Below are 17529 nucleotides of genomic sequence, written 5' to 3'. Positions count from 1 at the left end.
CGAAACCAGACGCTGTAGAACATCTACCAGGCTTGTGGGTGAGGCCAAAATGGACGTGTTTCAGTGTCTGAGGGACCTGACAGTCGTTGTTGTTGTTGTTACACTATACGTTACGTTTCTCAGGCTCAGGGTACAGGTTAGAGAGGCAGGGCCGTGACATCATTGTTTCACTAAAGGTCCATGTTGGTTGTCTACAGGAAAACGCTGGGGTGGTGTTTTAAGATTTACCCGCTCTTGGGACTCGTTTTGAAAAGGTACCGGTTTGCGGCCTCAACAAAAAGCACTGTTCCATGATGACGAAGGTGTTTGACATCTCTGAGCACTGAGGCATGGGGTGTTTAAAGGAAACACAGCTCACTCTCTCAACAGAGGTGTTGCACTACTGGTAAAGGTGTTGCAGTTTTACAAGCAGCTGCTCAACTGAGGCGGCAAGTGGCACAACAGGTTGAGCAGGCGACCCATGTGAAGAGGTTTCATTCCCCCTCTCTCTTTTTTCATCATCACAGCACACAGTTGGACACTGCGTCTTATGTGTATTATGTCATATCACAAGTACGCAGTGTTGGGTAGTAACGCGCTATTAGTAACGCCATTACTTTTTTCAGCAACTAATACTACTAACGTAACGCATTGTTTTTTTAAAATCAGTAACTCTGTTCCCGTTACCATACGCTGCGTTACTCCATTCCTTTTGGTGAGGTTTTACAGCGGCACACACTTCCCATAACATCTTAGCGATCAATAAAGTTTCATTGAATTGAAAGAAAGATAGAGCACACTGACACTGTGAAAAACAAAGCACCTGGTGGTCGCACTCTAGCGCCCCACACGTAACGGTAAATTGAAAAAAAATACTTTTTAAAGTAATGAAAAAGTTACTTTCTCAGTAACACATTACTTTAAGGTTTAAGTAACGAGTTACTTTTTTAATGAAGTAACTAGTAACTAGTTACTATTTTTCAGTAACTAAACTTCAAACTTTATTTATTTGTATAGCACCTTTCATACATATAAAAATGCAATACAAAGTGCTTTACAATGTTAAAAGACCCGACCCCCCCCCCCCACACACACACACACACAGAGTATGTTATACATATGGCTGTATGGCTGGGCACTGATCCGGGTGAGGAAGGCTTCGTTGGGGGGCCGTCCACGCCGGGAGGTCGTGCAGATCGATGCCACATGAGGGGCACCACCACAGGAACCACCCAACCAGGACAGACAGAGGACACCGCACCACGTATGGCCGTGATGCGGTGCCACCCCATCCATCCAGGCCAGGACAGCCCCCCAGGTGGTACCCTCACAGGTGTATCAAGCTGCTCCCAGCGTGGAGGAAAACTAGCACAACACTGTAAGTACGACAACAGCAGCAACGAGGATCAGAGCTGCTGCAGGTCCACCAGCGTGTCCTCTGCTCCATGTGGCCGTGGCTCCATGACCTTCTCCTGCAGAGAGAAGAAGTTCAGTTATCAGCTGTCAGGTAGGTGATGACTCAGACCTGCTGTTTCCTACAAAGTCAAATCTGGACCAAACATCTGTGATGGTTCATAAAACAACCAGGAAGCACCAGGACTCACCTGAGTCCTTCTCCACCACCAGCAGCTCGATGGTTCTGCTGACTGACTCTCTTTTCCTGCGTCCGTTGTTGTTGATGGTAGAAACGTAACACTGGTACGTCCCGGTGTCGTTGGAGGTGACGTGGTTCACGAACACGGACACGTCTCCGTCCTTCATCTCCGGGTCTCTCAGCTCCACTCGGTCCACAAACGACGGATGCTGGAACTTCCTGTACTCCCGCTCATCTCGGTAGAAGTAGACGTAGCCGTCCGAGTCCAGGTCTGCTCTGCTCCACTCCACCAGGGAGATGACACCCGGTCTGGGGCTGTGACAGTCCAGCAGGACGTCGTCTCCAGGCTTCACCTCCTTCACTGTGTTCAGACCTGAACACAAACAGGAAAGAGCTCCGTTCAGAGAAGAGCAGCTGTAAACAGGTCGACAGGCTCACATCCACATGAACTGACTCTCTGATATGACCATGATCACACAATGATAACTAACAATGTCACAGGTTAAAGGTAAAGGTAAAGGTACTTTATTTGTCACATATACAGCTAGTACAGTGAAATTCTTTCTCTGCATTTAACCCATCCCTGAGGAGCAGTGGGCAGCCACAGTGCAGCGCCCGGGGACCAACTCCAGATTATGAGCCAGTGCCTTTGGTCAGGGGCACTGACTGGAGGATTAACCTAGCCGACATGTTTTTAGTGGTGGGGGAAACCGGAGCACCCGGAGGAAACCCACGCAGACACGGGGAGAACATGCAAACTCCACACAGAAAGGACCTGGGCGGCCCGGGATTCGAACCCAGGACCTTCTTGCTGTGAGGCAACAGTGCTAACCACTGTGCTAACCACTGTGCCACCCCCCCTATTATAATAGTATAAACATTAAGTGACCACATGACACAACTGATTTGATTTGATTTGATTTATTTTGCACAGTCAAAAATACACAATTAAAAGGAACACTTTGATCATTTACATTGCTGGAAGAGGCAAAAACTTAATGTCACAAAAAGAAAACAGAACATACAAATGAACAATCAGAAATGTACATGAAAAATAATAATAAAAGAAAACTTATAATAGGGAAATAACACAAAGAGATCAAAATATGTAATAATATTAGACTAAACTCAGTGTTGACTCTGTTGAATTTTAACAAAGCCTAAAATGTAAAATAATCCATAATTATAAAGTAATGATCTTTTCTTTCTTTTCTTCTTAATTGATATTCTAGGCAATCTAATCCTACGGAGTGTATAGGATAAGCAAATATAAATTTTGGACTTCAGCAGCCTATTCCTTTTACGATCACTGTATGACATTTTTTGTATGCATGAAATGTCTGGATGTAGTTATGTTTGATAATATGTGCTGGCTAAAAATGGTTGATTTTGATGTTTGTGTTGTGTGACCATAAAAAACTATTTCATTCATTCATTTGTCATTCATTCTTCAGTGTTAATAAAACAGTAACATGACTTCTACACATTCTGTGGTCATCGTGAATAAATGAATAACAATAATAACATTTGTTTTGTTTTTTTCAAACACACATGTCAGGACCAATGACGTGTATCATCAGAACAGACCTGTCAGCCTCCTTTCATATTTAAGATGAAAATCACAGGACATGTATCTGGATGTAAAGCTCCAGCATGATATGTACAGTAAATTATGATATGATGGGCTATGTAAAGATTTTTCATTTTATATCATACAAAAAACCAAAGATGTGTATAAATAAAAATGATGTTCTTAACATATAATGCTTTCATATAATAGTTTTCGATCTTTTGGGGCTTTATAGTTTGTAATCCTGTTGATATATTTTGTTTAGTTGATATATACACATGATTTGATCGAATCTTTAGACCCACCAAAAGAGTGCCATTTCTGTCCCCAGCATATTAAATGTATAAAAACATGTAATAATATAATATAAATTGCATTTAATTAATAAACAAAGCACCATACACATGAATCACTGTAGAAATTAAAGATATATAATTTTTAATTACTATAAAAAGGCTTTCAAAGCACTGAAACATAGCCTTTGTTGCATGTCCTCAGAGCCAAACGCTATAGTTTACCACAATGCATTATGAATAAAATCCTTCTAAAATCTCTTTTTTTTTGCATATTAGTGTGACTTTATATTATATCTACACTTATATAACATTTATTAAATTAAAACCTAATTATATTTTGGTTAAAATTCACATTTTAGTCCCGTCCCCAGGTTTTCACTCAGTGCTGTTACCCGGACACATTCTACACTCTAAAAGTTTTGGACCATTCCACCAGTGACATGTTCTGCAGGAAGTGACATCATTTAGGTCTTTTGAAAGTCATGGGAAGACCAACATTAAATTCTGTAATTTATTTTTCCTGAAATTGAATGATATTGTAGCTATGTCAGGGTCCGTCACTCTTAAAACTCATTCCTGTTAACTAAATTATCTCTAGACAGTGTTTGTTGATATCAAAAGTAAAATATTCAGTTAAATCCTAAGAATGTGCTCTGTGTGCTCAAGCTATTAGTATAGATGCTATTTGGCTAGATTTCACACAATTGCTGATTTTATGCTAAAAACTCATTGCTGTTACCCTCATTGCTGTTACTCATTCTTCAAAAATGCAATGATAAAAGCAGCAATAAATTAAATAAAGTAGCCTGAGATTGACCAGTACTCATTTTGAATGAGTAAATGTGTATATTTAAAAAATCTATACTGAAATGGAATGAAAAATGAAGTTTAATTTTTAAGAGTTACAATGAGCAAATGGCACTCTTTTGGCGGAATGACCCACATATTCTAAAACCATGACTGTAACTCCGTCATGTGACGACTTGACTGAGACTGCGCCGGTCCCACAGAGCGAGGTAGGCTATAAGTTCCGTGATTTCTGAGTGGTCTTGAACTCATCACCATCTGACTAACATCCAACTGTAATGATGTGACCACAGCAGGACAGTGACATAAACCAGCAGCTCTTTACAGTAACATCAATAAACCACCACGTGCTTCCATCACTCTGTGGCCCCTTCCACGACCCCCTATAACTATGGTCTAGCTACTTAACTTCTCTATGAAGGATATTATAGCCGATTCCAGTGAGTCTCACCTTGATCTGAAGCTTCAGTGAAGTGAAGAAGCAGGAACAGGAGGAATAAAACCATAGTAGAAACGAGTGGAGCTGAGAGACCACGAGGATGCTGCTGCTCTCATCAAGTCTGATCTATAGAGACTGAACATCTTACTTTCTGTCTCTTCATGCGTGTCTGAACAGCTGTCCCCTCCCACACACACACATAGCTGGTTGGAAAATCATCCCTTCACATTTACAATCATTCATTCATTCATTCATTCGGAAACTATCGCGTGGTTCTTTTTGGTGTCAGCATCACAACTTCACATTAAACTCCATCATGAAAGGTGTTGACTGAGCTGAGTCCCGTCAGGTCTCAAACCACCGTCCTTTATATGCACCGAGTGTCTGGGTGAAGAGTGGAGAGCACCGACAGACACCGACACCACACTTGACTCATTCTCTCTCTGTGGTGAGGTTGTTCTGCTTTGTTCTGCCCCCCGCTGGTCATGATGCGTCACTTCAGAATCTGCAGCATCTGCAGTCTGATGGGAAACTGCTGACATTCTGGTTCTGGTTGCAGAGGAGTTTCCTGGCGCTGAAGTTCAACATCATCATCAACCCTCAAGGTCTTTGCTTTTCAACCTTTTATATTTGTACCTGGCCATGTTTATTAAATAAAGCCATTTTAACTTTTTGTCAAAACAGAGCTTCCTTGGTATTTTTCAAATCCATTAGTTTTGTGGCACCCTCACCAAAGAGCACCTGTTTTTTACTCTAAGTTCCACTCAGCGCTTCCTCACTCCTCTTAGTTTAGTTTAGTTTAGTATGTTTATTTCGGTCTCATAAAAACAAATACAGTAGACAAATACAAAGGTATAAATACAAAACAAAATAAATCAGAACAAAAAACACAACAAGCAAATCAATTTACTTTGACCGAAAAGGTGTAGGCTGAAGCATCAGCTTATTTTGCCTACCCTTCTTAAATTAACATTTTTCGTTCACTCAATTTAAAACATCTTCATCTCTCTCCTGGTCCAGATGTTGTATAAACTACCAGCCAGCTGTGCAAAGTGCAAGATCAGATCATGCTCAGATCCTGTTTCAGCCGAAATGCGTCGATCCCTGCGAAATAAAGGATTTTTAACAGCACCTCAGAGTGCCTCGGACCCATCAGTTTTGGACTGCCTTTTACTCTTTACCACCGCTTGCTGTGTTTTTATCTCCTGTAAAGTCCAAGATTTTAAGAGACTGAGATAGGCTATATTTCACCAAAATCAAAACTCAGACTTCTATCTGCAGGGCACAGCTTGGTTGTCGATGAATGAATTTTTTACATTAAATGCTGCATGAATAATTTGATTAATCAAATTTGTAAGATATTACAGGTGTAAAATCAAATCCCTGGATCAAGTTAAACCACTTTTTTATTTGTCTGACATGTTCACACACGTTCACATTACCTCACAAAATGAGAACACACATGAAACAAACATTTTCAAAAACCAAATGTCACATGACATTCTGCATCTATCAGCTGTTTAATTGGAAAGACGGAATGGCACAAGTGACACATTACAAACTGTGATCAGAGTTCCTGATTCTACCACATGATTTGAGACAAACCTGAGAGCTGTGTTCAACAAGTCTGGACGCAAAGTCAAGGAGGGAAAAACATCAGTATAATGTCTTGAAATGTTTCACTTTTTTATCTCCATAAATTACGATTTACAAAAACATATCATCATGTGCCTTTTAGATTGACAAAGACCCTGATTGGCTGGACAGTGTCCACTCATTCCTAATACTCAGACAGTCAAAAAGTTTGCAGCGATACGGATGCAAAGTCTAGCTGGGGGCACAGATTTATGAGTTTGGTTTGTGGTATTTTACAGAAATTTGAACTTGAATTTGAGTGAAAATTTGCACTAACATATAATAAATGTGAGCATGTAAATGTAAAGTCCACAGTCAGTCAAAGGAGAAGTGAAATAGTCCAAGGTGAAGGAGTCTGCCTCCATATACCTTCGACTTATTCAGTGTTAGAGAAGTTACTTTGCAAGCATAGCTTGTAAAACCCCATGTAGTTCAGCCTGGCAGTAGTTTGTAAAACTACAGCTAAAAAAAGTGGCTTTAGCAACTACTTATAGGCTACTCATTTTGCTAATTTAACTCAGCCTTAAATAAATCAACACGTGGTGTATATGAAATAAAATATAATAGCCTACAAAACATTCACATGCAGAAATATGCCTCTCAACTCAGTTTTATTCCTTTAAAGGAAAAAGAGCTGTTGGTCAACTGCAGGTTCACCATAGACATGTTGGGTAATCTAAAAAAAAAAGAAAGTAAATCAGAAATATAAATTAGTCAACAAAATATGTGATAAAAATACAAAGAGGTCGACATATTCTAGATGGGTGTGTCTTAAACAACAATGTTTAAAACACACCTATCTGGCCAACAAACATAACTGAACTAACTAAGGAACCGAGAATGAAAGAAAAGGAAACCAAAATACAGAATCTGACCTCCCCACTTACTCAATAACAGGAGAAAACAAAGGAACAAAGAAAACAGCAGACCACCCCCACTGCTGCATGCTGGAACTGAAAGGAACAGACGGGGTCAGATCAGGTATCACACGTGTAAAACATCTCCCACTAACACATTAACATTCACATTCACTTTCACACACACCCACAGAGACCTTGACTCACCGGTGGGTCCTAACACTGTTGTAGTGGGAAAACACCTAATGGTCTCTATGTTACCTAGATGTAATGTAAAAACCCAGACCTGCAACAGCACAGGTCAGATAGACTATCTCCTTCCAGAGCACAGTGAGTCTTATCCTCTAAAGCATCAAAGGAAAAACCAACAGACACAGGAAGAGTCCAGCAGGTCCCACCGTGTGTTGACCATTCCCAGTGTTTTCAGCCATACGACCTGCAGAACACAAACATACATGTGATGTGATGTACAATTTAAGGTCATTTCTGAAATAAAACATCTTTATTTTAAAGGGACATTGTGTAACTTCTCCTGTTATCTATTCACGAAAATTGATTATTTGGTTCAAAAGTCTGTTTTTTATTAATCAGTAATCCCCCCATCAACAAAGTGAAGTGTTCCTTTCAGCTCTGAATTAGCCGGATGTCATTTTAGTCACAGAAGTCCAGAGAAAGCCGGTAAAACAATACCACATCGCCATGCCTCGTGCTGACGGTCCTTGTTTATGCCGTTACGTGCAGCGACTATCATCCGTCTGCCGTCTGCCCAATTTCAGGTGAATGCAGCATGAAAAATACTGTTGAGTTGCTTGCGATATACAACCGCAAGGCTAGATGGGAGGAATTCCTACACAATGTCCCTTTAAGAGCAGGCTCAGAGAGAAAACAACAACCTGAATCACTCACGTGTTTCTGTGACGTGCAGGTGGACGATGCTGACCGGGTCGGCCACAATGAAGGCCCTCTTCCTGCGTGTTGCCTGTTTGACCCGGCACTCGTACCTCCCGGTATCGCCGTGTCTCACGGTCTTCAGAATCAAAGACAGGTCACCGTCCTTCAACCGACTGTCCACCAGCTCCACGCGGTTTTCAAAAGATGGATGCTGGTGCGTTTTATCCGCCTGTTCGTCCCGGTAAAAGAAGACATACTTTGAGCCCAGGTCGGGTCGGCTCCACTCTGCTGCTCTGATGGGGGAACTGTTGGGGGCTCGGCATGGAAGAGTCACATTTTGTCCAAGGTGAGCTGTGATGTCCTGGGTGCCTGAAAGACGGAAACAAGACAGCAGTTAGCAGAGAAGATATTCATCAAACAGACAGTTGTACAGTGTTTGACCTTGTGGTCATTGGTTCCTCTTGTCACAACAAGTTTATCTTTAAAGGGATACTTCACCCAAAATTCAAATTTCACTCATTATCTCCTCCCCCTCATGTGGACTAAGGGCTGGGAGAAGTTTCAGAGTCCTCCGTGGCTTCTCTGAGTTACAGCGGGGCTCCATGTTTTAAGCTTGTTTGTAGCGGAAGCTCTCAGCACTGCTCTTCCTGGTCCGTCCAAATCTCATGTGATTTGCATTGACGCCCAGTTCACGGCTCCGCAAATAGCGCAAGATTCCGGCAGAGCAACACTGGGAGCTTCTGCTACAAACAAGCTTGAAATATAGACTTATTTAAAGGAGTATTATCGCAAATCCAAATCCTTAATTCGGCCACTAGATGGAGCCAGGCGGAGTTTATCGGATATAAACAAGTGGGCAGCGAGCGATTCAGTGACTGTAAGCAGCCTGACACTGCTACATTACTATTTACTGTTGCATTTTTCCGGTTCGGGGGTCGGATTTGCGAGTTCCGAGTGCATTTTAACACAGCAAGCGCCGGGCCGGCTTGGATCATAACAAAGACAAATGCTGCATTTGCCCCACGGACACTATATTGTTGGCGATTTTTTTTGTAAATTTAGTTATGGCTCCCCCCGACCCATCTTTTGCATATTTCATCTTATTTTATGCTATTACTGCTGTATTTGCGATAATGCTCCTTTAATTTTTTTCGGAACAATTTCTCATGTCGGGGCTTCAATACAAGAGGGACATTACAGACGAGCACTATGGAGGTATTTGGATGTTTTTTGGTGTGAGACCCCCTGTAACTCAGAGAAGCCACGGAGGACTCTGAAACTTCTCCCAGCCCTTGGTCGACATGAGGGGGAGGAGATAATGAGTGAAATTTGAATTTTGGGTGAACTATCCCTTTTAAGATAAACTCTCCTCCTCTGTCTCTCTAACCCTCCTCTCCTCCATGTGCATTTGTTTTCAACAAAGCCGGTGAGAGATCAATCCACGGAGCGATGGATAACGTGTTTTGGTTGGATGTACAAAACTATATTAGAAGGAAAAACTGACACATAGTCCAGCTGCCTCTTTTTTGTACAACAGCAAATTTCACAATGGACCGACTCCAAACCAAGTTTCAATACACTTTTTGCACAAACTATATCAGTACAGCACCACTATGGATGGACTGGAAAACCAAAAGGCATTAACAAACTTTATTTTGGTCAATTTTTTTGTTTTTTTAATATGTAAATCTATATATTGTTTGATTGATTATACTCTTTGTGCATATCATCTATCACTTTGATTGATTATTTATTTACTCTTTGTGCTATCACCCCTGGCTTAAACAGTATTGTTCTGTATATAGCTAATTGTTAATAAAGCAATTAAAATACCCATCTGCTTTTTTATTTTTATTTTTTTGTCTGTCCAAGGGGATATGGATGAAAATGTCTGTACGTTCAACGTTGAATTTGAAATGCATTTGAAATCTCAATAAAAAATATTGTTAAAAAATAAATAAATAAATAAATAAATAGGCTAAATAAAGCAATTTTAAAAAACTGCAAAGTCTGAATCTGCGGTGGTCTGAAGGCAGCAGGAAGAAGAGGGTGGGACTTGTACATCTGTGGGTGGGAAGTGGAGTTGATAATGTTCACATGTTTGTTCTGTGCTGTGTGAAATGACAGAAGAGTTGCTTCAGGGTCCAGACAGAGTTTATTAGGGTCTAAGGGCAGAGAGAGGATGTTGTTATGACGCAGTGTAAAGCTCTTTGAGACAAACTGTAACGGGTTAAAACTGCCTTGCCTTGTCAGACAGACACAGACGCGTAGATTATACGGCCGCGAAATCTGTTAAACTATCGTCTCACAAATACCATCGCTATTAACTGCGACAGTCGCTGTATTTGTTCATAGGTTAATCCCTGTTTGGTCCTAATGAAAGCAGCCGTAGAGCCGTGTTAACTACGCACTGTGCGCGCTCCCGCGGATGGAAGTTTTTGGCAATCAAACACTTTTTTTTCACGACTTTAAATGATATATTTCAGTGAGTCTCACCTTGATCTGAAGCTTCAGTGAAGTGAAGAAGCAGGAACAGGAGAAATAAAGTCATTAGAAACGAGTGGATCACAGAGACTACGAGGATGCTGCTCTCATCACGTATCACTCAGGACCGGAAACCTGTTGCTTTGGAGAGTGTTACTTTTTACTTTCTGTTTCTCCAGCTTGTCACCTCCGCCCCCCTATGGTTAAAAAAAACAACTGAAACCAACCTCAGACGAGATCATCTTGTCTCATTTATTCACCCACACTCTGCTCTTCTCTGCTCCCCTTAACAGTTGCCTACATGCAACATGTTTGCAGACAGGTTGTAATCAAATGACTTCCATGTTCCTTCTATCAGCCTTATGAGAGGTGATGAATGAGAAAAGTGACTCAAACCATCCTGTGACATGCTGAGGCTGAGGCTGCTCTGTCTCTTTCTGTGGTGATTGGTTGTAGGAGCCACTTTTTATGTTGTGTAGGTATTTACTTTTCCACAAGGGTGCAGTATTGTTTCAGTTACTTTCTTTTACCCCAGGAGCTGCCCCAGCTGTTTGAGATCAGGAGAGATAGATAGATAGATAGATAGATAGATAGATAGATAGATAGATAGATAGATAGATAGATAGATAGATAGATAGATAGATAGATAGATAGATAGATAGATAGATAGATAGATAGATAGATAGATAGATAGATAGATAGATAGATAGATAGATAGATAGATAGATAGATAGATAGATAGGTTTTATTTGTCATTCTTATGCGTCACATAAAAACGAAATTATGTTTCACACATCCACCGTTCGAGATCAAGATCAGTGCATTAATTTCAACAATAAATAAGTAAAACATGTATAATTAAAAAACAACATATAAAATAAATGATCATAAATAAAAGAGAATACAAGTTATCATTAGATAAACACTCAGTTAATTCACAGCTGATTAGTTTGAGTTGAGTGGTGGGAAAAACACAGTTTTTACACGACAGGAAAACCTTTTGTTTGTCACTTACCTTATCTTTTTTGTTGAAATAAACGGGAACCTCACCCAAAGACATCACTTTATGCTATATTTTGAATACATATAGTTATATGGCTCCCCTCAACCTATTTATTGCATGTTTCAGTTTTTTTAAATGCTATTACTGCTGTATTTGCGATAGTGATTCTTTAACTACCAGCCAGCTGTGCAGAATTCATCCCAACAAAACAAGGTGATTCAGGTAGCTACGCTGCTATTGGCTTAGACTGCCGGGGGACACATCTGGTTACATGGAGCCCTCTCCTCTCCTCTCCTCTCCTCTCCTCTCCTCTCCTCTCAGCTCATAAACTGCTTATAAACTGTTTTCTTGTCTGTAACAACATCCATGTCACATCCTGCCCTATAGGTAAGGGATCCCTCTTCTGTTGCTCACCCTGAGGTTTCTCCTGTTTTTTCAATTGAGTTTTTCCTCAAATCAAATCAAATCAAATAAACGTTATTTGTCCCGGGAGGGAAATTCGTCTTGGGCATAATACAGCTGCTTTGTACTTGTAAAACATACATACACAGTCCATACATTACAGTAACAACACTGGCACACATATCCAAGAGAGAAAAGAGAGAAAAAAAGAGAAAGTGTGGAGAGTGCGATAAATAGTTTAAAATACTCATAAAACAAGTTCAAAAAATAAAAAAACATACTAAAAAACTAAAAGAGAACAAGGGATGTTAATTAAAGCCAGCAGGTGAACAGGCAAACCGGATGTAATAGATATGATTGACTGATTAGTGAGTTGATGGGTTCAGTGGATGAAAGGACAGAGGATGTTGTTATAATGCCATGTAAAGCCCTTTGAGACAAACTGTTTATAAAAATGGACTAGGAAGAAAAAAGCAGAAAAAAGCAGTCGCTCAACTCATAGCCTTTGATGTAGAAAAAGTATATATAATTTATTAAAAAAGGACCAACGTTTCGACCTCACACAGGTCTTCCTCAGGGTGTACTGGCACGGAACACTGATGAGGGGATAAATAGGTACAGGTGTGTGGGGCTCGAGGGGGGCGTGTCCATCCACAGTCGAGCCAAGACAATATCAGTATAAACAGGGTAACCTCATCACTTATTATCACAATTGTATGCCACCAACAATAATATAACAAATATATAGAAAATCTTATGGACACCACCATAATGTGGTGCCAAAAAAATTCAAAAAGTACAGCCACAACACAAAATACATAAAATTGTATGCAAAAATGTCTATGTAGGCTACGAGACCCAATCAAATGAAAGGGATGAATAACAATTAGTAGGAAAGGGTGTCTGCTATAAACGATATAGAAACTGTGGAGAAATATGAGAAAACAAAACTCCGGAGGGTAAATAAAGTATCTAGCAGAACCAAAAAACCACGTTGAGCATGTATTGTCAAGTACAGTCAGAAAAATGCACAGTCAGAAAAAGAGAGGGTTATCAAAACAGCAGTGCCACTTGCATCGAGAACAAACGATTACAGGTGACTGCCGAATACACTTCGTAGCCTAATGTATATCTGGATTAAAAAAATGTACACTAATACAATACAGGTAATAAGGCTGGAGGAGTGATGACAAGACCCTCAAACTCCAAGCAGAATAGAAAAAACTTACAGCTATTTATAAAAAATGTTTCAAATCAAAATCAACATTCAAACCATAAGGGGCCAAAGTTTTCAATGAAAAAATCCAAAAAGACTCCCTTTTTAAGAGGAGGGTATCGAGGTCACCGCCTCTTCTGGGGGTGGTCACCTTTTCAATGCCAAGATAGCGGAGGGAGGAGATAGGGTGGCCTGCTTCAATAAAGTGCGCTGCTACAGGATATGTTACATTGTTGCACCTAATAGAGCTTCGGTGCTCGGCTATGCGCACCTTAAGGGCACGGGTGGTCTTGCCGACGTAATGTTTACCACATGGGCAGAAAATTGTGTAAATAACTCCCGTGGTATGACAGGAAATGACCCCTTTAATGGGGATTTTTTTACCTGAATGTGGGTGTTTAAAAGAAGATGTTTTAAAAGTGCTGTTGCACTGCGCACACGCGCCACATTTGTAATTCCCATCTGGGATAGGAGTAAGCAAGCGCTGAGAAGGGCGTTCAATAGGGGGCAGGTCTGAATGGACAAGGGAATCTCTGAGATTCCTGCCACGGGAAAAGACCACCATTGGGGGGTCTGTAAAGGAATCGCCCAAAGCGGGGTCTGATTTAAGAATATCCCAATGTTTGCGCAGGATGGGATTAATGTGTTCTGCGCAGCGGGAATATAATAAAAAGGGGGCCCTTCTTACTGCTTCTCTGAGCACCTCTAAGGAGATCAGTGCGAGAGACAGTATGAATTCTAGATGTGGCTACTTCAAGTTGTCTCTCCGTGTACCCCTTTTGTTTGAATTTATTTTTCATGTTTTGTAAATTCCTTGTAAAGTCACAAGGCTCTTTACAAATGCGCTTCAGCCTGCAAAACTGACTGTAAGGGAGGCTGTCTTTGAGAGGACGAGGATGACAACTGTCCGCTCTCAATAAGCTATTTCGATCAGTGGGTTTGACAAAAAGATCTGTATGCAAATCATGATTTTCTCTAATGATCAAAATGTCCAAGAAACTGATTTTATTAGAGTCAAAGCTCATGGTGAATCTGAGATGTTCAGAAGTCGAATTGAGAAAGTCACGGAAAGACAACAATGAAGATAAAGAGCCCTGAAACAGGCAAAAAATATCATCCACATATCTCCTGTACACCACTATATTGGACAGAAAAGGATTGACCAGTTTATTGAGGATTTTCGTTTATTCTAAATAACCCACATATAGACTGGCAAAATTGCATGACATATTCGAGCCCATAGCTACACCCTTTCGTTGCAGGAAAAATTTATCTTGAAACATGAAATAGTTGTAGGATAAGACCATCTCTGCTAAGGTTGTAATGCATAAATTCGAAGGACAGGGCTGAGTGCGGGGTTGCAAAAAATGTTCCAGCGCTGCTATACCTTCATTGTGTGGGACATTAGTGTAAAGCGCCTCCACATCAAAAGTAACCAAAAAACATTCAGGTGGCAGAGGATCTAAAGACTCAATGATGGAGAGCATATGACCTGTGTCTTTAACATAGGAGGGCAACTGCTCAGCCAGCGGTTTAATAAAACAATCAACAAAAGTGGACATGGCAGAAGTTAAAGAGCCAATACCAGCCACAATGGGCCGTCCTGGTGGATGAGAGGGATTCTTATGAATTTTGGGGATAGTGTAAAACACAGGAATAATAGGATGCTCGCAGAAAGTTAAATTCATTTTTAGAAATTTCACCTGTGTCCAAAAAATGGGTCAGTGTTTGAAAAATGATCTCTTCAAATTGTGAAGTGGGGTTGTTGTCTAGGGGAGTGTAAAAAGTTGTATCATTAAGTTGTTTCAAACACTCAGCTGTATAATCATCTTTATTTAAGAGTACTAATGCTCCACCTTTATCAGCCGATCGTATGATGACAGAGGGGTCTGATTGTAAATCAGATAAAGCTTGTATCTCTAATGAGTCCAGGTTGTGGTGAGTATGGTAATTTTTCTTATTACAAAGTAGCTGTTCAACATCCCTTTCCACCAATCTGCAAAAGGTCTCTATAGAGGGGTTACGATTGGGGGGGGGCATGAAATAACTTTTGCCTCTAAAAGGCGTGTGAGTAAAGGGCTGTGGGATACTATCCCCTGAGCTATGGGACTCAGAAACAGAAAAATTGTCTGCTGAAAAAAATTCCCTTAATCGGATGGTTCTGAAGAATTTAAACATATCGATTTTTACATCAAAATCATTAGACTGATGAGTAGGAACAAAATTAAGTCCTTTATTTAATAAGCTGAGGTGATCAGGTGTAAGAACCTTACTTGAGAGGTTAATAATGTTCAATGCTGCTGCTGTCTCCAGGCCCGGGTCGCAGGTCTCCGTGTGTTGTGCGGGGCTCCTCTTCCTCCTCCCCCGTCTGGTGCGCCGCGTGCGCGGCCGCCTCTGTTTGTTTGTCTGACGGGGGGGCGGTTGGGCGCCTCCTGATATAAAAAATCAGAGCTGGAAAAGGAGGAGGTGCTGGTGGAGCGGTGGTCCCGGGAAAAAGCGCGTCTGCGTGGGGCAACATCTGGACGGGTGTGCGCAAGAGGGGGCTGCTGGTCCATGGATCTCCAAGTGTAGACCCTGGCCTCCTCTTTGTCTTTCTTGTCCAGGTTGAATTTCTTGATTTTCCTCTCTTTGAGCTCAGATTGCAGTTTGTTTAGATTCTCTTGGTGAGATTGTAGAGTTTTATTGTAAAGGTCATCGCTCACGGAGTTTTGTAAAACAGTTTTCTTCTCCGAGATGTTAATGTCTAGTTCAACAATGTCCTTTTTCAATTGTTCTACTACAAGGGTCATGAGATCAAAAGAGCATTTGTTTAAGATTGCGCACCATCTCTCACAAAACTCATCAGTGCGTTTGCCCAAGGAAGGTGCTTTTTGCCATCTTAACCCTCTGGGGATGACGTTCTGGCGAATGTAGTCACTTAACGTTACCGCATGCAGGTGCATTCTCAGCCTGCGTGTGGAGAGGTTCAGTAAATCCTTGGAGGCATTGGGATCGTTGGATGCCTCGTCAAACAGAGACTCACTGAACACAATCTGGTCTCGTTGTGTCTGGCTGTATTCAAAGCTGTTAAGCTGTGACATCTTGAAGGCTATATCGTTAGGGTGCTGCTCCTGGGTAGAAGGAATCTTGAAAAGAACGTGGTAGGAGCGCACACCAGAATTGAAGAGGAGCTGACAGCCGGAACAAAAACAGTGAAGGAAGAAAAAAGCAGTCGCTCAACTCATAGCCTTGATGTAGAAAAAGTATATATAATTTATTAAAAAAGGACCAACGTTTCGACCTCACACAGGTCTTCCTCAGGGTGTACTGGCACGGAACACTGATGAGGGGATAAATAGGTACAGGTGTGTGGGGCTCGAGGGGGGCGTGTCCATCCACAGTCGAGCCAAGACAATATCAGTATAAACAGGGTAACCTCATCACTTATTATCACAATTGTATGCCACCAACAATAATATAACAAATATATAGAAAATCTTATGGACACCACCATAATGTGGTGCCAAAAAAATTCAAAAAGTACAGCCACAACACAAAATACATAAAAAATTTTTTTTATAAAAATGGACTATACACATATTCTTGCCTTGCCTCTGAGGACGTGGACCTCCTGCCTTGTGTCTAGTCTACATCTTATGTCTCTCGGATGCTGCCCCCTGGTGGCCACTCATGGTCAGGACACGAGTCCTCTGTTACCCAGGACTCTGTCAGGTTGATGATGGATCTAGAGTCCAGACAGAGAGACAGATGTGAGCCAACAAGACAAATACAAAGTAGAACTTGACCTTTCTCTGGTTTCGGTACCGTCCTGAAACAAGATGGCTGCCTCTGTGTTTTGGTGCGCTCTTGTCCGTCTTGTTTTGTGTTTTAATTCAGTATAGTATATGTGTATTTATCATATACGGTATGCATATTTCCTTTTTGTATAAAGTATATGCATATCTTTTGCACTAGAATATTTTAATTCATTCTATTTTATTTTATTTAAGTTCTTAATTCTCTAAATTCTTATTCTATTATATTTTTGGTACCTTTATGTTTGCACCTGACACCAAGACAAGTTCCTCGTGCTGTAAACTGACCTTTACTGCTCTTGGCAATAAAACAGTTCTGATTCTGATTCTGATTCTGATTCTGATTCTGAATCTGAAGAAGTTTCTAAGTGGGTCACCAACATGTTGAGCCTCTCGTTGTCAGGCCTGGGGTGGTATGAGGCGTTGGTTTCTGTTTGTTTGTCTCAGCCTCCGTATCTCGGCCTTCACTGGATCTTATGTGGTTGGTTTGTAAGTGTCAAGATCATGACAAAATAAAGCATCACCTTTTTCACCTCCGGATTTCTCATCAAAGTTCTCACCG

At 41.0% G+C, this 17529-nt stretch overlaps 2 protein-coding genes across 2 annotated transcripts in view; both read right to left on the bottom strand.

Annotated features, from left to right (window-relative positions):
- Nucleotides 1-1128: 1128 nt before the first annotated feature.
- LOC146968376 (uncharacterized) lies at nt 1129-5062 on the bottom strand. The gene is made up of 3 exons (XM_085759135.1): nt 4698-5062; nt 1584-1946; nt 1129-1451 (listed from the first exon to the last, which is right to left on the bottom strand). Exons 1-3 carry the CDS (start codon nt 4750-4752, stop codon nt 1345-1347), a joined length of 525 nt encoding a protein of 174 aa, XP_085615261.1. The 5' UTR covers nt 4753-5062; the 3' UTR covers nt 1129-1344.
- A 2285-nt stretch (nt 5063-7347) lies between these two features.
- Nucleotides 7348-17529, bottom strand: part of LOC146968372 (butyrophilin-like protein 2) — a 35365-nt gene continuing 25183 nt past the window's right edge. The window contains exon 5 of the mRNA XM_085760499.1: nt 7348-7613. Coding sequence (XP_085616625.1) covers nt 7522-7613 — 92 coding nt within the window. The 3' untranslated portion in view covers nt 7348-7521. The remainder of the gene's footprint in view (nt 7614-17529) is intronic.

Source organism: Trachurus japonicus, chromosome 18 (genome assembly GCF_045865225.1).
Source record: "Trachurus japonicus isolate A0001 chromosome 18, Traja_1.0".
NCBI classification, from domain to species: domain Eukaryota; kingdom Metazoa; phylum Chordata; class Actinopteri; order Carangiformes; family Carangidae; genus Trachurus; species Trachurus japonicus.
Note: the sequence above shows the minus strand (reverse complement) of the source record. Positions and strands in the feature narration are given on the sequence as shown.